The following is a 25,770-nucleotide window of genomic DNA, read 5'->3' as shown; positions in this document are numbered from 1 at the left end:
ATAATAACAACAACAATAACTACAGCTTTGTTTCTAAAGTATGTTTTAACTACTTGACAATTTATTAGTCTGTAAGAAGATGACACCTTTCGGCCACAGTTATAACTATTTGCAGCAAGCTGCTGGATCAGAGTGCATGTGTCATGTGATAACGTGACTTATTGTCTGAATCTGTCTCCCCGCTACAGTCTCTTACTTAACATAATGATATGAAGTGCTACATCTCAGTGACTGCTGCTGTTTATGTCAGTCTGAAGACTGGTTTGATGCAACTCTCATAGTCAGTGTGTACAGTTTTTGCCCCCTCACAGTGCCATTACCGAACTGATGATTCCTTGATGCCTCAGGATGTGCCATATAACCCAATCCCATCGTTTAGTCAAGTTAAATCATAAATTTTCCTTTCCCCAGCTAGGTTCAGCACTTCCTCAGCAGTTACTTCATCTACTCAACCTTCAGCATTGTTGTGTCGGAGAACGTTTCAAAAACTTTTCTTCTATCCTTGTTTAAACTGTTCATCATCCACATTTTACTCCTGTATGAGGCTAACCATCAGACAAGACTACCTGCACTTAAATTTAAAGTTGCTGTTAACAAATTCCTAATTTTCAGAAATTCTTTTCTTGCTAATGTCAGTCCCTCTACTTTTGCTTTCTTCAGTTATTTTACTGTTCAAAAAGCAAAACTCATATATTACTTACAGTGTATCATTTCCTGACCGAATGTCCTCAGAATTACGTGAGTTTAAACCAGTCACATTCCATTCCCGAAATAACTATTTCTCTTTTCCTTCGTATTCCCCCAAAACTTTTGTTTTCTCAGAATGGCCGCTTTTCCTCTCATCTGACCATTTGACATCAGTTGCTTTTCTGCTTGTTGTAGCTTCCTGAAAACCTTTGGAGTTCTTGGTTTCTTGTCCTTTTTAGTCTTGCCTCCCCACCCATTTTGTTTGTGTGTTTTCCAGTTTTTGAATAGTGTGTGGAGCTTCTTTCTGCCTAGATGACCATAGAATGTCGTAAGTCTTGTCCTTTAGGGCAGAATAACTAAACCATGTGTTTCAAAATTAATATTGGAGTTTTCATGACTTTTATCATTCATTACATTCAACTTAACAGTTATAAATAATACGTCAAATGAAAGAGCAACTCATATTTGTTTTTAGTATATCTGTGTGCATACACTGCATCCTGTGTTTTCCACTAGAAAGTGACAATAGCAAAGATGGTTACTAGTAATCAGGAAGCTTTGGGTTTTACAGTTTGCAAGAACTAAATCTGTTGTTACAGTGCAATGTGTGTTTCGCATTAAGTTCCATTGCAATCCTCCCATTGTTGATAACATCTACAGGGTGTTACAAAAAGGTACGGCCAAACTTTCAGGAAACATTCCTCACACACAAATAAAGAAAAGATGTTATGTGGACATGTGTCCGGAAATGCTTAATTTCCATGTTAGAGCTCATTTTAGTTTCGTCCACCTACGCTCAATGGAGCACGTTATCATGATTTCATACGAGATACTCTACCTATGATGCTAGAACATGTGCCTTTACAAGTACGACACAACATGTGGTTCGTGCATGATGGAGCTCCAGCACATTTCAATCAAAGTGTTCGTACGCTTCTCAACAACAGATTCGGTGACTGATGGATTGGTAGAGGCGGACCAATTCCATGGCCTCCACGCTCTCCTGACCTCAACCCTCTTGACTTCCATTTATGGGGGCAACCCCGGTACCAAATGTAGAGAATCTTCGTGCTCGTATTGTGGACGGCTGTGATACAATACGCCATTCTCCAGGGCTGCATCAGCGCATCAGGGATTCCATGCGATGGAGGGTGGATGCATGTATCCTCGCTAACAGAGGACATTTTGAACATTTCTTGTAACAAAGTGTCTGAAGTCACACTGGTACGCTCTGTTGCTGTGTGTTTCCATTCTATGATTAATGTGATTGGAAGAGATGTAATAAAATGAGCTCTTACATGGAAATTAAGCGTTTCCAGACAGATGTCCACATAACATATTTTCTTTCTTTGTGTGTGAGGAATGTTTCCTGAAAGTTTGACCGTACCTTTTTGTAACACCCTGTATAGGTGGTATCACCTGTTTGAAAACGGGCTGTTTTTGCAAAGGGAAGAATTTGGTATGGCCAGGAATGACTGAAGAATGTGTTGAAGGAATGAGAGAGTCTTTCACACATAGCCCCAAGAAATTGGTTTGGAAGACTGGTTGTGAATCAGCAATTCCAATGACATCTATGCGGAGACTTTTAAGGAGACACTTTCAACTATTTCCTTATTGTTTGCAGTTGTTACAGTCCGTAAAGCCTACATAATATGGTATACGTGCCAACAATGCAAATGAAACGTTGCTGCATGATGAGGATTTCTGGGTCATCGACATTTCACGTAAGTGAAAATGTGAGCACAACATAATCCGTGCATCTGGGGGTCAGCAAAACCCCATAAGATGGTACAGTTTCAGCGAGAATCCCTTAAGTTGAATGTTTCTTGTGCCATATTCCAGCAAAAAGTTTGAGCCTTTCTTTTTTGGTGAAGCAATGGTAATGGATGTTTCTTATCTGGATGTGCTAGAACTAAGGCACTTTCCTCTATTGGAAGAAGCTGAACCACAGAACTTTATTTGGCAGTTAGATGGTGTGCCACCTCACTCCTGTAACTCAGTACACGATCGATTAAACGGCGTTGCACTCAACCACTGAATTGACCACAAGAGCTCAGATGACAGAGCCCATCTTGCATGGATTCCATGTTCACCTGATCTGAGTCTACGCAATTTTTCTTTTTTTAGTGTTCACAAAGGCTCACGTGTGTATGCCTTTGCTACCAGCTGGTCTATCTGACTTAAGAAATACAACTGAAACCCTTGTAATATTTACTCCAGGCACACTGATGAAGTTTTGGGAAGAACTCCCCAATGACTCGATGTGTGTTGTCTGGTGAATGGTACTCACATTGAGCACTTGTAAGAAAAACTATTTGAGTTGCTCTTTCATTGGATGTACTATTTATAATTGTAAGTTGAATGTAATAAATGCAACACAGCCTTAAAACCCTGCTATTCATTTTGAGAGACCTGGTATTTCCTTATTTTGTCCCAAAACCCAATTGCTATCTTTGTGCTTGATTGGACATAATGTATTTCACAGGATTCTTTTTTCTATATATTCCAAATCTTCTAAAACCCTTTTGCATTCATATAGTAGTAGTATTATTTCTGACCCATAGAGGACTTTTGGTTTTACTACTGTATTATAATGCCTTAATTGTATGTCTTTAGAAAAACTTGAACACATTTCTCACTTTCATGTATGCTCTTTCAATTTTGTCACTCCTGATTTTAATTGCTGCTTTTTCACTGTTCACGCTTATATTTTCACCTAGGTATTTAAAGATGTCCATTTTCTTGATGTTGTCATACTTTTTTTAAAAATTCTTAGCATGTTGCTTTAATTCATCACACATTCTATCTTTTCAAATGAGATTTGTAGACTTGCCTTTTCAGCTATTTCCTTCATAAGCTCCAGTCTTTTCTTTGCATTCTTAGAGGTTCAGTCAATTATCACCAGATTGTCTCCAAAGGCCAAACAATTTATTGTTTCTCCTGCTCTGCTCACCTTTATGTAGTTACTAGCTTTTTGTTTTTCTTCCTCTAGTTTTCATTCTCTTAAAACTTCTTCCAGTACACAGTTGAATGATAATGTTGGCAAAATGTTTCCTTGTCTGACTGCTGATACAGTTTGGAAGGAACTAGAAATTGGTCAAAGAAATTTAACTTTAGATACTGTGTTTGTAAGTGTTTGTTAAATTATTACCAGAGTTTCCCTACCTACTGCAAATTCCTTCAGGATTTTTATGAGGGAGTCTTGTCTGTTGAATCATAAGCCTTTTTAAAACCAACAGACATTAGCATTATATTTTTATTTGATGTTTTCATACACCTACTTATCTGTTTAGGGTTTAGAATTTGCTGTGGGCAGAATCTGTTACTCACAAATCCACCTTGATGCTCTCCAATTTGTTTATCTGATTGAGCATTTAACGTACCCAAAAGAGCTTTTGATAAAAATTTGTATTCTGTGGCTAGTAATGAAACTCCTCTGTAATCGTTTTAGCATCTGAGTTGTGCATACTGTAAGACCTTCAGTACACACACCATCATATTATTTGACTTGTTGCTCTAACGAAGTAGGCGAGTGTCAGCAATATGTCTCATGGTCTTATCGTGGCATGTGTATCTTCTGCCGTTAGGTCAGACGATAGAAATGCCACTTGCACGCTTAGAAAAGCAGATTGACGGTGACCAATTTTAAACAGAACTTGATTAATTTACACACACATTTATTAAAATAATAATAAGCATAAAAATTACTTAACTTGGTTCTGGATGCTATTTACAACTGACAATCTGAAGTTCCTTTGGTATTGGTACATTAATCTTATTCTCACATATATCTCTGATACTTGACAAAAGTGTCAGTACATTTATCTTCATGGCTTTGTACAGGAATATGGTAATCTTATTAGGCGCAGACTGAAACTTGACTATAGACAGGTACAGATAAATGTAGACTGGTACAGACTGATGCAGACTGGCTAATCGTAGGTCTGTACACTCATTGTAATACCTCACGCGTTCATGTATCACTTCGCGAGTGTGATCCTCGAGGAGAAAAGGGTCTACAATAGCAGCAATCTCATTGGCAGCATTACATATTAATACGCGGATCAGCAGAAGCAGAATTTGGTCCATCTCTATGGCAGCGCCATCTCGTAGTGCGGGGACGGATGAGCGCTGCGCCTGCGCAGTTGTGCTTAGCAGGGTGTGCTCTAGTGGGAAAGTTGTGTACGCGCTGTCTACACGGAACTATGTACGCAACAGCATCCAAGACCTTGTGTAGTGTTTTCTTCTATAATTGTAGCACCTAGATCTCACTAGCTTTCAGAATTTCTGCTACGAGTCCATCTTCACCTGGTGCCTTTTGTGTTCTAACTGTTTATTGTAAATTTTACTCACATCAGTGATTGTTGGTTTTGAATTTTAATTTGGAAAATTATCTTGGAATTCCAGCTGTTTGGTCAGTTTTTCGCAGTTCAGTTGTGTTTTGAAATATGCTAGAACTAACTTTGTTTCCTTTATTGTAAAGTGTGAATTTTCCACTATATTTCCTGAAGCATAGTGATCGCATAATGTATCCAGACATATAGTTCTTGAATGATTTGTAATAATCACTTATATGGTTGGTCCTTTTGCATGCCTTATGTCGTCTTAATAATTTTATGTGCTTGTTTCTTCTCAGACTGCAGGTTTTCCTATTACTACTTGTTTTCGTACTATACCAGCTGTTCCATGGTTTCTTTTTTGTGTATGTGCTTCTTCACATTTATTATTCCACCATCAGTGCTTTCTTTGCTCATTCTGTAGAGATGTTTAAAATGCAAGATGTTTAATTGTTTCTGTAAATTTGTTGGCATCAGTATTTACTTCATTCAACATCTTTTGAAAATCATGTTCTTTTTCCTTTTAAAGTTTCATTATTAATTCTCTTAGTCATACTGGCTTGTTTTGTGATTTTATGTTTTGTAATAAATCTCCCGTGGATCTCAGTTGGGTAGTGATCTGAATAAACTTCCATTCCCCTCTTGACTCTAGTGCTCATGGTTTCTTGAAAATTGTGTATTGAGGGGACAACAAGATCAATATGAAACTCTCAGATGGCTTGCATATATCTAATAGTGAGATCTCTTACTGGATGGATAGTTTTCAATAACTCTTCATAATGATGTCTCCTTATCCAGTTTGGCATTCAAGTCCACTCTCATGGTTGCTGTGTTGTTTTTGTGAACTTTGGACACACTGGTCTCCAGATGTTCAAGGAAATTTTTTTATTTTGTCTCTGTTTTTCTTGTCTTCTCGATTTGTTATTGCACAGCCCTCGAGTATTGAGTAATATTTATTCTCTGATTTAATTGTTAAAACAGAGTGTCTTTTACGGAAACTTTAAAAAGCAGTATCATCTCTGATTGTACTTTTGCACTCTAACTGCCGATTTGCCTTAAAAATTTGGATTGTTTCCACTATCCATTGTTAGATCATCAACCTTGTTTCTTGGATGGCTTTTAGCACGATGTTGCTGTCCAAGAACTTTTACATTTGTTTATATCTATTTCTTTTAGAGACCTCAGCATCCGTTCAACTGCTCTCAAAGTCCTTTGTTGTCTCTGACAGAATTACAATGTGATCAGCAAGCCTATAAGTTTTTGTTTCTTCTCATTGAACTTAAAATTTCCTTCTGTATTACTCCTTTGTTTCCTTTACTGATTATTCAATGTACAGATTGAATATCGGGAATATGCAACAAATGTGTCCTACTCTGTACACAACTGGTGCTACCCTTCCATGTTCTTTGACTTTTTATAACTGCAGTCTGGTTTCTGCACAAAATATAGATAACCTTTTGCTTCCTGTACTTTATCCTTACTTTCTCTAATATTTCAAAGAGTGTACTCCAATCAACACTGTAAAAAGCTTTTGTTAATGCTATGAACATAGATTTGCCTTTCTTTAACCTGTCTCCTAAGATAATTGGATGCCTCACGTGTTCCTACATTTCTCCAGAACCCAAACTGTTTTTCTGCTAGGTCAGTGTTTTCCATTAGCCTGTAAGAGAATCGTGTCAGTATTTTGTATCCGTGGCTTATTAAAACTCGTGGTTCTCTAGTATTCACACCTATCATCCCATGCCGTCTTTGTAATTAGAATTATTATATTTTTCTTGAGGCTTGAGGTTATTTTGCCTGTCTCGTATATCTTGAACACCAGGTGAAATAGTTATCACAGCTGATTCTGCCAGGGATCTCAGTAAGGCTGAGGAAATGTCATCTACTCTGACAGTGTTTTTCCACTTAGGTATTACAATGCTGTTTCACATTCTTCATATAGTATCATGTATCACTATTATCTTCACATTCTTCCTTTTCTTTTTCTGTAATGTTGTCCTCAAGTTTGTTTCCCATGTATAGACCGTCTATGTATTCTTTTCATATTTCCACCTTTTGCCTTTCCTTTCATTGCTTAGTACTAGTTTGTTCTCTTAGCTCTTGATGTTCACACTTTTTCTCCAAAGTTATCTTTAATATTTCTAGGTGCCATCTATCTTTCCCCAAGTCATGCGTGCTTCTAGAACCTTGCATTTATTCTTAATGATTCCTGCTGTGCCATTTTGCACTTTCTGTTTCTTTATTAAGGTAGCTGTTTTGTATTAAATTACTTTTATTTCTGAAGTTTTGTGGGGCCTTGCATCTCTTATTTTGATATACATTTTGTTATGTTGTCATCTGTCATCGTAGGCCGGATATAATTGTATCTTTGTACATGTATACACATTGTCGGGTAGGTAAATGAGTTGGTGCTCTCTGTGACCAGAGTGCGTTAGTGTGGTTTATTTTTTGAGTTATTACCAGGCCAGATAGGTTATATAAGGGGTGTGATCAGCATCAGATGTTGAGTGATTGCTGTCAAGGACACACAAATGATGCGTACTTCTCTGTGACTGCAGTACTGCCACCTGACGGAGTTTGAAAGTGGGCTCAGCGTGGGTGTCTATTTGGCCACCCGGTCGAATCTTGCTCCACCCAGATTTGTGGGGCATTTGGATGTGACAGTGGCTCCGATGTCGGACTGCACAGGAATTCGAGGGTGAGCATACTTATGAAGGTTCCGATTGACCGTGTATGACTGCCATGAGGGAGATCGTTGCATTGTGCACTGAGCATATTGTAACTGCTTTATAATCTGCTTCTGCCATCTGAGTACAAGGAATAGACTTTCTGCAGCATTCTGTCTTGGCGCGCGCCATTTGTCAGAGGCTAGTAGCAGCCGGACTATGGAATTACTGCCCCATTAACACCACAGCACAGACTGCTGTGTCTGGAATTGTGCCTTGTCTGAGTGAGAAGCATAGACTGCTGATGGATGGTGTTGCATTGTGGCCAATGATGAATCACAGTTGTGCAATTGGTTGCCAACTATCACCTGTAACGCACTAGCAGAGCAGCAAGTTACATACACTACTGGCCATTAAAATTGCTACACCACGAAGAAAACGTGCTACAGACGCGAAATTTAACTTACAGGAAGAAGATGCTGTGATATGCAAATGATTAGCTTTTCAGAGCATTCACACAAGGTTGGCGCCGGTGGCGACTCCTACAATGTGCTGACATGAGGAAAGTTTCCAACCGATTTCTCGTACACAAACAGCAGTTGACCAGTGTTGTCTGGTGAAACATTGTTGTGATGCCTCATTTAAGGAGGAGAAATGCATACCATCATGTTTCCGACTTAGATAAAGGTCTGATTGTAGCCTGTCGCGATTGCAGTTTATCATATCGCGACATTGCTGCTTCTGAATCGGTGGGTTCAGGAGGGTAATACGGAATGCCGTGCTGGATCCCAACGGCCTCGTATCACTAGCAGTCGAGATGACATGCATCTTATCCGCAGGGCTGTAACAGATCGTGCAGCCACGTCTTGATCCCTGAGTCAACAGATGGGGACATTTGCGAGACAACAACCATCTGCACGAACAGTTAGACAACGTTTGCAGTAGCATGGACTATCAACTCGGATACTGTGGCTGCAGTTACCCTCGACGATGCATCACAGATGCCTGCGATAGTGTACTCAACGACAAACCTGGGTGCATGAATGACAAAACGTAATTTTTTCGGATGAGTCCAAGTTCTGTTTACAGCATCATGATGGTCACATCCGTGTTTGGCAACATCGCGGTGAATGCACATTGGAAGCATGTATTTGTCATCGCCATACTGGCATAGCACCCTGTGTGATGGTATGAGGTGCTATTGGTTGCACCTCTCAGTCACCTCTTGTTCGCATTGACGGCACTTTGAACAGTGGACATTACTTAAGATGTGTTACGACCTGGCTCTACCCTTCATTCGATCCCTGCGAAACTCTACATTTCAGCAGGGTGATAATGCATGACCCATTGTTGCAGGTCCTGTACGGGCCTTTCTGGATACAGAAGATGTTCGACTGCTGCCCTGGCCAGCACATTCTCCAGATCTCTCGCCAATTGAAAAGTCTGGTCAATGTTGGCCGAGCAACTGGCTCGTCACAATACGCCAGTCACTACTGTTGATGAACTGTGGTATTGTGTTGAAGCTGCATGGGCAGCTGTACCTGTACACATCATCCAAGCTGTATTTTACTCAATGCCCAGGCATGTCAAGGCTGTTATTACGGCCAGAGATGGTTGTTTTGGGTACTGATTTCTCAGGATCTATGCACCCAAATTGTGTGTGAATGTAATCACATGTCAGTTCTAGTATAATATATTTGTCGAATAAATACCTGTTTATCATGTGCATTTCTTCTTGGTGTAGCAATTTTAATGACCAGTAGTGTATTTAGCTTTTTCTGTGTGATTTCGTAGTTCAGGTCTTAAACTGTGTGCAATTTTTTGCATTTGAGAGGTGTCATCTCGCATTTTAGTTCCCCAAGGTGGCTCACACCTCTTTCTTGAGTTATTGGGGGGCATAGACGGCGCCCTAAGTTAATGTGGCCCATTCTTCATTCACTGGCTGCACTCTCTTCCCCGTGCACCTCCCTCACTTTCCTCATTCCTTCTCTTTTACTTCCTGGTTCCCCTCAGTGTCATGATGGCCCAGTTATCCTCCTGGTTTCTTTTGTTCCTTCCAGTTTTTGTTTCTCTTGCTTTTTCATTTCCACCTTTTTTTGAATTATTATTGTCCCTCTTTGGGGGTTTGACCTCCCGTTCTAAATTTTTTGTCCACAGTGTGAGCAAACTGGGGAAGTACACTTTGCTTAGTGTCTTTGATGTATGGCTTTACCGCCTCTTCCAGCTTTCCCTCAATGCCTTGTCGTTTTAACGGTAGATAGCCAACAGGGTAGCCAGACCCTGTGGCGGGATCATTATGTTCCCTTTCGCTTGAGTCCCCCGACAACACAGGGATCACATTTCTGATGCCTTCCTTTGTGTGCCTAGGAGCGGTTGCTCGTCATTCTGGAACATCTGAACTTCTGGCAATGGCCTCCATGCCGACAACCTTTGCTGTAGCTGGATGGTGCCCGTGGTTAGAGTCCCTAGTCAGAGTGGGTGGTATCGGTGTGGGTGCTTTTCATGCAAAACACATTAAGCTTGAAGATGTCAATTCCTCTATAGCCATCTCTTTAGTTAGCAGAGGATCTTCTAATGCTTCTTATAATCCTGTGACCTTCCCTTCCATGGCTACACCCTGAGAAGAGGACCAGGCTGATTGGCTTATGGTGAAACCCCTTCATCGCCACCTGGTATGCACCAGCATCGCAGGGGTCACTCTCACCACCAAAGAGCCATTATTTGTAGTGGTAACTTTTGAAGACAAGTTCGGTGAAATGGACTTTCTGAGTAAGATGCAATCAGCTTCACTGTTGGTCAAAGCTATTTCTGCCACCCAGTCTGCGGCCCTTCATCCCTGTGACCATCTTGGCGACATCCCGGTTCCCATTGCTCTTCACTAGCTTTTGAATATGGTTTAGGGAGTCTCTTTCGTATGGACTTCAGATGAACGCCCAGCCAATCTTGAACGGCGGGGTATTCATTTTATTTGGCATGTTCGTAAAGGCCGTAAGGACAGTTGCATTGATACTGGTGCCTTTATCCTGTTCCCACTGCACAGCAGACCCTGTATATGGTGAAAGTGGACACCCACTCCATGAGGGGACAATCTATGTTCTGCCACCCATGTATGTTAATTGTCGTTACTGTCATTCTCCATGCTCACTGGATTGTCCTGTTTATAAGATGATCTGCCATAGATCTTTTGATCACTTCCCGTTCCTTCTCCCTTCATTACTCTTGTTGCCGCACGATGACCTCTGCAATAACGATCACGTCCCACGTCCCGATGGCCAGGTTACAGTGCTAGGTGTTTCATCTCACTGAATGGTGGCACCTATATACCTCCCAGGTTGTGTTCACACTCTCTTTGCCATTCGTGATGTGTCTGATAAAAATTATTCACACTGCCGACATTGCCATCCCCCACTCGATAGACTCCTTTCAGCGCTGGCCAATCTTGTGGTCGAGCACGGCCATTGCCATCACCATCTGTTATTGCCGTTGGGCCTTGCAGTGCCTTCAGCGGCACCCATTCTCCATCGGTCTTATTACCTCTAAACATCTTCACATCAAAGCCCATTACTTAATCAGAGAGAGCATGCATGTGTGTTGGGAACTTTGTCTCCTCCTCTTAGGTTCTTCTGTCCCTTTGTCACAGGTGTTGGCTGTGCTCTGCCTCCTCCAAGGCTGTCAGCAGCATTCTTCCATGCCAAGCCTTGACCTCCTGGGTGGCCTTTGTATAGACCCATCAGTTCTCATGGTACAACTTGCTATCCATTTTGATTTGGCTTCGGCGCCAGCCTCATACCCAGCCACCTTCCTCCATTGGAAACAGTGGGCCAGAGCTGTCGAGAGACCACATGCAATGAAAATATTTTGAGACCATGTAACTTCAAACAGGCCTGACCTTATTGACAGTGTCAGTATGAAGACGGAGATTAGTGATCATGATGGCAGTAAAATATACCAAAATGAAAGCTGAAGTTTCAAATCTTGCATTTAAGAAATCATTTACCCAAAACGATAGTTCAAAGATATCTTGACCGCCACGCGCATTCCCATCTGGATGACATCGTAATAGACATCCCTGGAATTGAGAAGCAATGGAAAGAGTTGAAACCAAATAATTTGCCAGGTCAGGATGGAATCCCAATTCAGTTTTACAGAGAGCACTCTACCACATTGGCCTCTTATTTAGCTTGCATTTATCATGAATCTTTTGCCCTGTCTCATGTTACATCATTGACTTACCCTTGTGCATTATTTCTGATGGTGTGATCAGGCCTTCTGTATTACTGAATTATGTTCTACCTATATTCAGTGACAGTGATGGGCCATTGACAGAGAAGCAATTATTAATTTGCAGGAAAATTTTATTTGTGTATCCAAGTGTTGAATTTGTTCCAGTAGGTTTGGTAATAGCATCATATTTACCCCATTATAAGGCGTGAATTTTTCCCAAAGTTGTCATTTGAAAAATATAGTGTGTACGTACATTTGCAGATTAAACTGTTATTGACTTGCATTTACAATAGAAGCTGTGGCAATTGAGGTCATATTCACATATGGTGTGAAGAATTCATAAGAGTGGATGGAGAAAGAGTGGCACCAACTTGACCAAGGACTCAGATGAATGGGAGAACAGAAATGGTGATCAGGTAGAAAATTTAATCATACTGCCAACCTTGCGAATGTATACATTGGCTTTTTGTGAACATGTACCACATTTAAACAGAAGTTCAGCTGAATCCATTTGTGGTCAGAATAGAGCTGACTTTAAAATGCGACAGATGCTCTACAATAGTATACATTTCTACAGCGAACAAATTAATGCCAGTAAAAACATGGTTCTTCAAAAAGCTTCAAGGACTTTCAAGATTAGCAACAGTGTTGACCCAAAGTTGTACAATTTCTATCGATTCAGCTACAAGGAACCAAGAGGACAGTATAATTTTGTTATTCAGTTTGCTTATGTTGTCAGCACTGTAAGAACAGTAAATTGTATTGCTCAATAATGGATACAAATCGTATCCTTGATTATGTTGGGGAAACTCGGTTCTAAGAGTTCGCAGTTCGTAATTAGTTCACGCAGAAAATACAACATTTATTTTAAGTTATAGTGATTTGTGAAGCAGAGGCCTCATTCATCTGTGCAGTGGAAGAACATTTGATGTTGAGGAAGAAAATGTTCAGAAGTGGCATCCTACCAGATTTTCAGGGGAACGAACAGGGAAGAGTGGTACAAGAACTTCTTCAATACATGTAAAAAAAAACACAATAAAGTCTTTCCGAATATTGTAAGCTGGGGTTACTGTGGCCCTTTGCGCAGGTAGCTTTTCAAAAAAGTTAAAAAATTTTTTTGCTAATATTATATGGAGTAAAATCACACTAGGGGTAGGATAGATACTGCCTATAGGAAAATTAAGAGAGACCTTTGGAGATAAGAGAACCACTTGTATGAACATCAAGAGCTCAGATGAAAACCCAGTTCTAAGCAAAGAAGGGAAAGCAGAAAGGTGGAAGGAGTATATAGAGGGTCTATACAAGGGCGATGTACTTGAGGACAATATTATGGAAATGGAAGAGGATCTAGATGAAGATGAAATGGGAGATACGATACTGTGTGAAGAGTTTGACAGAGCACTGAAAGACCTGAGTCGAAACAAGGCCCCTGGAGTAGACAACATTCCATTAGAACTACTTCCGGCCTTGGGAGAGCCAGTCCTGACAAAACTCTACCATCTGGTAAGCAAGATGTATGAGACAGGCGAAATACCCTCAGACTTCAAGAAGAATATAATAATTCCAATCCCAAAGAAAGCAGGTGTTGACAGATGTGAAAATTACCGAACAATCACTTTAATAAGCCACAGCTGCAAAATACTATCACGAATTCTTTACAGACGAATGGAAAAACTAGTAGAAGCTGACCTCGGGGAAGATCAGTTTGGATTCCGTAGAAATACTGGAACACATGAGGCAATACTGACCTTACGACTTATCTTAGAAGAAAGATTAAGGAAAGGCAAACCTACATTTCTAGCATTTATAGACTTAGAGAAAGCTTTTGACAATGTTGATTGGAATACTCTCTTTCAAATTCTAAAGATGGCAGTGGTAAAATACAGGGAGTGAAAGGCTATTTACAACTTGTATAGAAACCAGATGGGAGTTATAAGAGTCAAGGGACATGAAAGGGAAGCAGTGGTTAGGAAGGGAGTGAGACAGTGTTGTAGTCTCTCCCTGATGTTATTCAATCTGTATATTGAGCAAGCAGTAAAGGAAACAAAAGAAAAATTCGGAGTAGGTATTAAAATTCATGGAGGAGAAATAAAAACTTTGAGGTTCGCCGATGACATTGTAATTCTGTCAGAGACAGCAAAGGACTTGGAAGAGCAGTTGAGTGGAATAGACAGTATCTTGAGAGGAGTATATAAGATGAACATCAACAAAAGCAAAACGAGGATAATGGAATGTAGTCTAATTAAGTTGGGTGATGCTGAGGGAATTAGATTAGGAAATGAGACGCTTGAAGTAGTAAAGGAGTTTTGTCATTTGGGGAGCAAAATAACTGGTGATGATCGAAGTAGAGAGGATATAAAATGTAGACTGGCAATGGCAAGGAAAGCGTTTCTGAAGAAGAGAAATTTGTTAACATCGATTATAGATGTAAGTGTCAGGAAGTCGTTTCTGAAAGTATTTGTTTGGAGTGTAGCCATGTATGGAAGTGAAACATGGACAATAAATAGTTTGGACAAGAAGAGAATAGAAGCTTTCAAAATGTGGTGCTGCAGAAGAATGCTGAAGATTAGATGGGTAGATCGCATAACTAATGAAGAAGTATTGAATAGGATTGGGGAGAAGAGAGGTTTGTGGCACAACTTGACCAGAAGAAGGGACTGGTTGGTAGGACATGTTCTGAGGCATCAAGGGATCACCAATTTAATATTGGAGGGCAGTGTGGAGGGTAAAAATCGTAGAGGGAGACCAAGAGAGGAATACACCAAGCAGATTCAGAGGGATGTAGGTTGCAGTAGGTACTGGGAGATGAAGAAGCTTCACAGGATAGAGTAGCATGGAGAGCTGCATCAAACCAGTCTCAGGACTGAAGACAACAACAACAACAACAACAACAACAACAACAACATATGGAGTAAAAGAGGCAGTGAGCATTTACAATGTGTAAATAATCACCTAGAAGATTGTGAACTCCATGAAGCAATATTGTGTTGGGAGTGCTGGATTCAATGTTGATAATAAATATTTTAACAACTATTGAACCCCAATAACTTCTACATAGAGGGTTCTCACCAGTTCAGTTAAAAATACAGTGAGTGTAATTTTGCATTATTTCCTGTATATTCATTAGGTAATAAGGTGAAGCTACCATTTGTATGAAATTCAGTTTAGATAATATATTTAACACCTCTGTAAAATGGTGCACATTTTTGTAAAATGAGGGGTTGCTTTCACCTGGGCCAAAATGACCTCACAGTGAAAATGATGTGGTATTAGACTCTCATGGTGATTCTGAAAGTTTCTCTGATGGGAAAGATGATGCTCAGCCCCACAAAGCGTTAAAAGATAAATTAGCAGTTGGGCAGTATGCTACAGTTTCATACAACAAAGAACAAAAAAACATAAACTATTTTATCCTTGGAAAAATTTGATGAGAATTGTCAGTCCAACATCACTAAAATGTGGGTATTTTCAAGTGCTAGGCCTTTAGTCATTTGTGTATTAGGCTCGTATGCCTGCTGTATAGTAACCTTAACATATTACCTATTCTCTGTATGTGTAGTTACCATAGCATAACATACAACTTGTTAAAATTAATTAGTAAACTGATGAAGTACACTACAATTGTTTATTTACTGTGTCACTTTCTGAATAAAGTTGGATATTCCCTGCCTTCCCTTCAAAATTTAGTATTTAATTTGTTCTTTATTCTCGTGAATGTGTACTCAAGAGATATTCATTGAGTTTACTTTGTCCCAACTTTATGTTACCACTTTTTCATGAAGAAATTAATGAGTGGCTCAGAGTAGCTCCAAGTGGGGGTAACATTGACCCACTCTTTTGTAATAGCACACCAACAGATGAGATGTATTTGGTTTAATATCTCTTTTTTTAATTGATGGTATAGGTCTTTGACAGTACTAGAAAAAATGTATTTGAACTTCCTCTCTGCCACTGTCCTTTGTTTTCTTAACACATATAAAAAGATGGGCAAAAACTAGGCCAAAGTAACCTTGGTTTACAGTACTCAAGAAATTATCCAAATGTAGTTGCCAGAGAGATAGAGGAATTTTCCAACTGCACACGTAGCTCAATTCGTGGGTGGCTCGAGGATGATGAAGAGGGCAGAGCTTGCATTACTAGGTAGGTCAACACTAGGTCAGTGACTTCCCACAGCCTTTTGGTGTTTCAGAATCGTATAATCAGTCTAAGAAGAATTTGGGAAGCCATATGGCAAAAGCCAATTGGACGCTTGTTTATTTTGGTGTGCCGTCAAATGTTAGTGTGAAAGGGTACCTATAAAAACTTTTGGCAGTGAAATGGCCAGAATAAGAGTAATGTTGGGTGTGCTAATAGAGGGAATGGAACTCCCTCCATTTGTGATTTTTTTTTTTTGCAGGAGAATCGTACAAAAGGAGAAACTACCTGTAGGATTGATATTTGGATGCTGAGTTTGGTGGAGGACAAATGATCTGTTGCTCGATAGTGTGACGATTTGATCTTTCATGCTTTCTCGGTGTGGCTGATTAATAGTGTGCGTCTGACTGTTCTGCCAAGTTGTTGTTTCCATTTAATGGAAAAAAAAAAAAAAAAAAAAAAAAAACTTGACACAGCACCTGGAATGGTTGTAGATTGTGTGGAACCGAATACCAAGCTCTTTGTTTAACAGAAGGGAAATCTTGGTGGTGGTTTCTCTCAGGAGGCACCTCACACAGTAAGTGAAGTATCTAATACGAAAAAAACAATACATCATGGTTGGAGATTGTGTGAAACCAAATACCAGGCTCTTTGCTTAAAAGAAGGAAAATGTTGGTGATGAATTCTATCAGGAGACCCCTTACCCATTAAGTTAAGTATCTAATATGAAAGAGCAACACATCAGGTGAGTTGTAGGCAATGGGGAGAGTTATGAAAAAGTTTCCCAGAATGCTGGGTTCGGTGGTCTTAATTGTACAAGAGAGGAATGAAATACTTGTTGTTGCCTGCACTGGACTAGACTTGGAAACCTCAGAACTAAAAGGGGGGAAGATATTAGTATTATCCATTTCATAGGTTTGTGTGCTCATCTCAACAAACAAGAGTGAGCTACATTCGTGACAGTAGCCATATCAAACTACTCGCATACTGACTGATATGTACTACTGCTATACTATAATCGGTAACATGTACACAATTGACACACAAGCTCTGCAAACGAAGCAGTGATAAAAGAAAACTATGTAACATTCCTGTAATGATGTGAGAGGTGTAGGTAATGAACTGTATGATGTTAAATTATCACATTATTCTGCAACAAATGACAGAAACTTTTAGCATTAGGTTGTGAATGAAAAATCCTTGGTGGTATATAAGTAATGGAACAGGTAAAGATAACAAATCGGTGAATAGTTGAGTCATCGATAGTCTCTGAAACGAGACTGAGAGTGTTGTGAGCTTTGGAATGAATCCTTTTACAGAGCTAATAGAGTACACTAGACTAGAGTTGAGCTGCAGTGCACAGTGTAGTTAGTTGGACAGTGACGATGTATCTGTGCAGGTATAATTGTATTGTCACCTCCAAAGGAGGAGCTAGTGATGTCTATGTAGCTATTGACAACTCACCTATTCGATGAGTTAAACGTTTAGTTGTTGGGTATAAACTAGTGTGCATAGATTGTATCACAGTGTGACACAATGCCATATACTGAAAATGTATTATTTGTGACATCTTTCCTCATATTAACAGTGTCCTTTCTGTTCCCAAACAGGTGTGATGCTTGTGGGAAGTGCTTCCACCTCACCCACAGCTTCGCCCGCCACATGCGCACCCACACAGGCGAGCAGCCATTTGCGTGTGATGTGTGTGGGAAGCGCTTCAACGACAGCGGCAACATGGCCAAACACATGCGCACACACACTGGGGACCTGCCCTATCCGTGCCCGCAGTGCCCGAGGCGGTAAGCAGCTGTAATCTAGGTTGCTGCAGTCAACTTAGAGCTGTCGATCATTATATTATAATAATTTCGTGCCATTCAATAACTTTCAATGGAGCACCATTTTGGTGACTTGCGTGTCCCTAAGCTATCCCAGTTATCTGACTGGAGAAAGGGGATCTACGGTTTAATGTAGAATCAGAACTGAGTGTCATTTCTTGCAAATGTGCATGTCATTGAGCGGTGGAGGCTAGACTGAGCAATCTGTGGTTTGAGCAGGATTCGATCCTGTGACATATTGGTTTCCAGGCATGCGCTTTACTGCTAAATCACCAGGACCAGTTTGGTCAATTCTTTCTTGGGGTTTATAGATCTATACTTACTGTGCTTCCGCCATAAGGCTCATTATTGATATATTCTAGCCGTTTTTACACCTTTTTGTTTATAAATTAATTTTGTGAATACATTTTCAATTCAACTCCGACACCTTCATTCTGGACATGATACTTCATAAAATTTAATTTTATTTTTTTATGCACTCTGTTGCTCGCAGTACCACAAATTATGTGGGATGTATTTAATTTGTTCTGTACCTCATTTTCGACCTGGTAGCTTGCAGCATTGCTGCATGAAAAGTTAAAATGCAAAACTTGTTTTAGAACATCACCGTTTTGGAACACATATGTCCTTTTCATTTAAAAACCATAATACTAACCTTTTAATGAGAAATTTTAAAATTTTAGTTGTTTCATTTCTGCTGTAAACAAATGATTCTCGCTCTCTTGTAAAATTATTTGGTCTTCAGAAAATGTTGTAGTGTTTATCCACTCGATCTGGTCCAATTTTACTGTCTCAGTTGACATTGATTTTCCATTTTATAACAAAGTTTCAGTATAGACATTAAAAAGAGTGTAAATAAACTACCTCTTTTTCTCATGAATCTGTTATGTACTTTCATTCTTCTCTCTGCCTGTGTTTAGTATGATTTTTGTTTTTCTGTATAGGGTTTTAATAAGTTGTATTAGGCGCTTGGGTCTACTATCATCTTTCTAAAGTACATCTTAAAACCTGTCAACTGACCCTGTCAGAAATTTTCTCATAGTCGGTAAAGGCAAAATGTGTTCCATATTAAACTCGGTAATTTTTTCCTGTTTGTGTTACTACAATAACATTGTCACTATAAGACCGTCTCTTCCATATGCCTTCTGCTTGTTGAACTGTAGTGAGTGAGCTACATTTTTAAGACAATTGTTAAATAAAAGTCTAGAATTGCACATCAAATACTTGTACGGGGAAGAGATACACGACAAACTGAAGAAGGCATACAAGCTTTGGCTTAGTGAGAGCCTTCTGACCTTCCTGGTCTTTCTGCTGAGATGGTGAGAGGACTGTATTGTACCATCTTTTACAAATGTCATTCATCACATCAGAACTCCATCCACTAACTAGCTAAACAGAAGAGTCAGCTTGGCCCTAGTAAGGGAGAGGGTCTGCTACATTTGATGAGATAACTCTTCATTTTCAGTTGCAGTTGGTGTCAACACTCTCCCCTAACTTGTGGAAGTTGATAGGTGTATGAAGCCAGCAGAACACGACAGTCAGCCGCTTGCAGATGAAGCAATAAACATGGATCCCTTGCAGCTGAAACATCACGAGAAGAACCTCGTGGGTCTGTAAACGATTGTACAGAAAAACTAATTGCCAGTGTAGTAGGAAAGGACCAAATTTTGCACAGACACTGACATCCCTTCTGACAGTGGAATTTATCAGTATGGTGAAACAGGTTGCTTTTGAACTTCTGCAACCTGCTGTGGAGGAAATTAGATGTGAAACATTCTATACACATACTGGAGTGCTTCCATCAAAGCCAAATATCTCTGTGGAAGAGAGGAAAGTGCTTAAGTGCCTCTGAGGAGGTGGACGCTCATCATTCCAGGAGAGACAGAAATTTCTATAGTCCTACTACGACATCAAGTACACGAGCAAAAAATATGTGTGACCTATGAGGGGATGATGCCCACAGCAGAATAGAATACATTCCAAGCAGTTGACTGAAGAGGAAGACAGGTGAGCTTCTGAAGCACACAGTCCAAGGTAAGAGAGTGAAGCGATTTTGTCCAGCTGCACCACCTAGAATTTACGGACTACCTAAGTCCATGAGGATGAATGTAAATCCACCCAATTGTTAGTAAAATCAGGTTCACCGATGCTTGAATTAGCTGAACAGCTGACTGATTCTCAGCCCCTTTGTGGGCAGATACCAGCATCATGTATGGGATTTGTTACATTTTGTCTGGCAGCTGATGAACTGTCAACTGGGCCAAGAAGACCCTACGATGACCTTCAACATTTTGTCAGTCTTTAAGAGAGCACCTCTAAGAAACTCCCTAGGCCTCATAGCAGAAAAGTGTTGGCCAGCACTAATGAGACTGTCTTAATTTTTTATTTGATAGGAATTACTGCCTACCCGACAAATATAAGGAGTGGCGATGGGCTGCCTGCCATCGCCAATAGTGGCCAATATGTTTAGGGAGGCATTTGAAGAAGCAGCCCTGAAGTCGGCAGTTTTCAAGCTCTCTCACTTTTTTGATACATTGGCGATGCATTTGTAATCTGACCGCTCAGATGATATTTTCTGCGAGATGTCTTGCAACACTTGAATTCACTGCACCAGAACATCATAGGACATCGCTTATTGAAGGTGCCTTCGGTGCAGGGCAGGATGGTTTGCTTGCTCTGATTGAGTTGAGGGCTGTGGTGGCTGTAGTGTACCTACCGGCAGGTCACCCGAGTTGGAGTTGTCTCAACAGAAGAGTCAGAGAAAGTAGGCAGAGGGGCCCCAAAATGTGTAGGGAAGCCAACTTTTTCGGGGAGTACCCTTAAAAAAATGTGTGTCCTCCAGAGTGGAGGTTGGGTGTGGGGCCAATAACCCTCACCATGTAAAAACGTCATATTATGGAGCTACAGTGAGAGCCTCTGATAAAGGGTGGACATACAGAATACATTTTTCGCAAAAAAGAAGGACAAAACATATGACCATAGTAACTTGGAATATGTGAACAATGTCGAAACCTGGAAAAATGAAAGAAATAGCTGAAGAGATCATAAAATTTAAGTACGGTATTGTGCCACTACAAAAAGTGAGATGGCAAGGGTCCGGGGAGGGAGGGGGGGGGGGGGGGGAGGGTCAAGGGCAGAGACGTCTTTTGGAAATTGATCCTTTAAATGAATGACTCAGCAGACTGAGAATGAAGGAGAACTCCAGGAATATAACAATACTAACAGCATACACATCAGCAGAGGAAGGAATAAAAGAACAGTTTCAGGAAGACTTTGAAAGTGCAACTCTCTGCTAGTTTTTGGAGACTTCAGTGCACAGGTTGGGCGAAATGAATGTGGAAGAGTATCAGGGAAATACACATTACATGACAAAAGTAATGAGAATGGAGATATGTTAGGTCAGTTTGCTGCTAGGAATAATTCACTCATCAAGAGTACATGTTTTCCACATAAAAGAATACATCTTGGAACATGGAAATTAGATTTAAGTTGAGTAGTTAACCAAATTGACTGTATATTAGTAAAAACACAATATACAACATCAGTCATAGATGTACAGATCTGCATGTATGATGGTCATAGGATACATAAGAAAAAGGAAAGGCTGATAGCAAAATTTCAAGAGATAGAAGAAATAAAGGAACAGAATGAAACAAAAAAATTATGTCATGCAACAGGGAAGACAAGAGAGAACTTTCAATAAACACTATGCGCATTTTGTGTTGGCTGAAAATAGAAATGATAAGGGATTAGAATTGATAAGATGATCAGAGACAAACAAAAAATATTGCAGAGATGGGCAGAATATTTTGAAGATACGTTCAATACCAATTTAGATCAAAAGTCCTCAAGAACAGGAGGAGAATATAGAGGCAAGAGAAGATGAAAGGAAAGAAGCAAAAAGACCAACAATGCAGGAAGTTCAGTCAGTGATAAACTGAAAAATAACTGTACACCTGGTGGAGATGGGATAGTGTCAGATCTTTCAAAATTTGATGGTCATCCTCTAATATGTGAAATACATGTACTAAGAAATAACATATTGGAAAATGAAATCATGCCTGAAGACTGGGAAACTGGAATAATATGTCCTATATATAAGAAAGGAGGAAAGTTAGCTTGTGAAAATCGTAGAGGCATAACTTTATTGAATATGGAGTAAAAGATATTTTCTAGTGTGCTGAAAGAAAGCATAAAGAAGTGCACTGAAGATATCCACAGAGAATACCCATGTGGTTTCTGATCAAATAGAGGCACACTTGACCAGATGTTTGTTATTAGACGGATGGTGACATTTTATGAATATGATGTAGACTTTCACTTCCTGTTTGTTGATTTTAAGCAATCTTTTGATAGTATTAACAGGCCAACATGATATACCATATTAAAATAATTAGGCATCTGCGACAAGCTAAGAAAGAGTTAGGAATGAAGGACACAAAGGCAAAAGTAATAGTGAACAAAAGAATGACCAAGGGCTTTAAATTTACAGGTGGATGGAACAGGGTGGGAGGTCTCTCTGCAGTCCTGTTCAGCTCAGCTCTGCCTTGTTTCTGACACTTACTCGAGCAACCATTTCCTATGTGCTACCCATTTTATGACTCCTACCCCATCCACTTGCAAGCCCAAATGGTGGCTTACTAAGGCTGACTGGCAGCTTTATTCCTCCCTGGCTACCTTTGAAGAACAATATTTCCCCAGTTGTGATGACCAGGTGGAATATCCCACAAACGTTATCCTTACTGCTGTGGAATGTTCCATTCCTCACACTTCCTCTTTACCACCGGTCCCTTGTTTGAAACTCGACTATGGGTGCTATGTTTATGCATCTGCAGGCCCACCCTGTTACGCCCACCCTGTTACACCCTGTTACTGTCCACCACTGTGGCATCCATTTGGCCACGGGCATCTTTTACACTAGTCTGGTTGAGAGTCTTTATGCTGAAGTTGCTGAACTACCACTGTCCTACTGCCATGACTTTCTCCTCGGCAGGTATACATGCCATTTGTCTGCCATGCATGGCCATCCATCCTATGTCTCCTTCTTCGATGATTTCCTTGCTCCCCAGTATGGTGCGCATCTCTCTTCTCTGTTACCTCCTGGAGTCTGCTTTCGACATTTGCTATGGTGACTTAACTTCACACTACTGGCATCTTTCCCAGTGGGTGTGAACCCTTCACTGCCTTGGTTTCATTAAGCGACCCATGTTAACCTTGGCCCAAGGACGCTACTCGACCCTCACTCTATCGCCTCCAGTTTCACGGACTTCGCATGGAACTTCGCAATTGTACCTTTGTGTATATTGACAGTTCTTGGACTGACCATGGGTTAGGTGTGCCTTCATCATTGGTGCCCGTGTTGCTGCATATTGGGCACTGCCTTTTTTGGCCATCGTCATTCGTTAAGTGGTGCTTTGTACACATTGCGCCACTTCCTGACAGACTGTCCATTTCTTAACCGTTTATGCTCCGCTTGGGTTTGCAAATGACGTGCGGGCCGTCAACCTCGTTTTACTTTTTATCCACCAAAGCAATATGGCGAAGGCCATTTAATTTTTAGTTTTGGACCTCCACTTCTATATGAATCTTTTTTAGCCCCCTCTCCAGGTCCCTGTTTTTAGCTGTCTTCTCTAATGTTTTTTGCAACTTAAAGCAAAACAAAACAAACGAGGAGATGTCCTAAGCACGCCTGAGCACAGAGCATGCGAAGTCTCTGGCCCGAGATAGAATAGGAGCTGAATTACGGCACCCGCAGATCGTCTTCCTTACAAACAGTTATGGCAACTGACAGGTATGATGTGGCATAAGACACAAAGCCGAGGCTACAACCTGCTACATTGCCACAAATCTGATGAATACTCTGGAAATGTAGTGTTGAGTGCACAGCCCACCCTCTGGCAGAGATGAAAGTCTCGTCAGTGCTAGTCAGTGATATGAATCCAGCAACTGGGAGTTTACAGTGTCCCCTGCCAGCATGCGTTACAGCAAGTAGGGGTGACAGAGATAGAGGGAGTGGGAGAGGGAGATGGGGGGGGAAGAGAGAGAGAGAGAGAGAGAGAGAGAGAGAGAGAGAGATGGGGGGGGGGGGGATTTACGTCAGTAAATTTCTTCCCTCAAAAATTTTCACTCTTCATACCTGCTCTGTGTTACCACAGAAAACGTTTCACTGATCTCATTTGTACTATGATTGCAGTACACTTGCAGTGCATAGTTGCTTCCACAGCCCTAAGTGGAATGCCTAAGTTCTGAAAAATGTTCACCAACCTGCAGTCTTCTGTAGTTGCTGTCCCCTGCACAGAAAACAGCATGTAGATCATGAGTCCATTATCTAAACTCTTAGCAAGGAACTGGTATTGTAAAAATAATTTAATTTTGAATTGGTTTGTTTAAACAGCATGCTATTCACTCTTTGTTAGCAGAATACAAGAAACTGTGCAATTATAGTCCACTTTATGAGCCGTAAATAATTTCCGTTCTTCACACTTTCACAGAGAATAAACAAAATAATGAAATGCAGTTTTATGTAATTGCTATAAAACTAGTTCTCAGTCACATCTCCAACAATCCATATGTTGCTAATTAAGGTATAAGGCAATACTGATGGCTGCTGGCAACATGTCGGTCCTCTGAGACTCCCAATCAAGCTATCACATTTACAAAGCAGAGAGTGATAATTAAGTTTTAACTGATATCGAGCATGGCAGACAGGTCTGTCCTCCAAAACTGCTGAACCGATGCTGATCTTACTGCTGAACCATTTCACCCACCATTCAAGTTGGGTGGGGCCCAAAGAACTCCAGAGTGCTTTGGTCTGCCTTTTTGTTTACCAGTTATTTATTATTCTGTTGGTAGTTAACACTTTTGAAATAAAGGAATGATAGCCAGTTATTGAGAGATGCTTTTGTGTGAAAGACAAGTAAATTCACTGTTTAGTTCTTCTAATATTAATAACACAAGTTTATCATTTTGGCACATTACTTCCGAACAAAGCAGCTGATTGCAGAGGACGACCACAATGTAGGCGGTCATTCTCAGGATACCCATATTGAACAGACACCCTTCATTGCTACCTCACGCCACATTACGTCATCTTCCCACTGCTGGCTTCTCAACTGCTCGAAGGAGAGCTTTTTGTAGCTGAATAGCTGGCTGGGGTGGCCGAGCGGTTCTAGGCGCTACAGTCTGGAACTGCGCGACTGCTACGGTCACAGGTTCGAATCCTGCCTTGGGCATGGATATGTGTGTGATGTCCTTTGGTTAGTTAGGTTTAAGTAGTTTTAAGTTATAGGGGACTGATGGCCTCAACAGTTAAGTCCCATAGTACTCAGAGCTATTTGAACCATTTGTAGCTGAATATGATGGCTGTAAGTCCAGAAATATTACAGTGTGTAGGCCAGACTGTCCAGACGGCACAGGAGAGATGTACGGAGCATAAACACCACACGGACAATGAACAGTCGCTGTAGCAACATACTGCTCCTGTAATACACATGTCACAAATTATGTCGGCACCAAGTTGTTGCGACAGCCTGACACCTTCTGGGATTGTGAGCTAAAGAGGCCATACAGATGCAGCTCACAATTAGCTGATAAATAAAAGATGGCAGTTTTCAATTAAGCGAGGGCCGGGATGCAGCCTCGGAGACAGTCAGAGGACTGCAGCGGTCTATGTGAAGATCTCAGTGGGACTGTGGATGCCAGACTGTGCCCCAGCGACGCACTTCAGTCACTATTGTGCCCAGTCAGCACTTGCAGAAAGTCGGCTAGGCTTGCCAGCATTGTTGAGGAGGTTATAGGGATATGAAGGCAGTACCCAATGGAAGACTGTCTGACAAGAAGTCGGCTTGCCAAACTATTGCACCTCCTGTATGGCACCAACCTGCTGGA

General features: G+C 40.6%; 1 protein-coding gene across 2 annotated transcripts in view; it reads left to right on the top strand.

Moving 5' to 3' along the window:
• The window catches only part of LOC126291769 (zinc finger protein 316-like), a 147,612-nt gene that overhangs the window by 85,030 nt on the left and 36,812 nt on the right, over positions 1 to 25,770 (top strand). For both annotated transcript variants that reach the window (XM_049985454.1, XM_049985453.1), the window contains one exon: positions 17,659 to 17,847. In XM_049985454.1, coding sequence (XP_049841411.1) covers positions 17,659 to 17,847 — 189 coding nt within the window. The remainder of the gene's footprint in view (positions 1 to 17,658; positions 17,848 to 25,770) is intronic.

Source organism: Schistocerca gregaria, chromosome 9 (genome assembly GCF_023897955.1).
Source record: "Schistocerca gregaria isolate iqSchGreg1 chromosome 9, iqSchGreg1.2, whole genome shotgun sequence".
NCBI classification, from domain to species: domain Eukaryota; kingdom Metazoa; phylum Arthropoda; class Insecta; order Orthoptera; family Acrididae; genus Schistocerca; species Schistocerca gregaria.
Note: the sequence above shows the minus strand (reverse complement) of the source record. Positions and strands in the feature narration are given on the sequence as shown.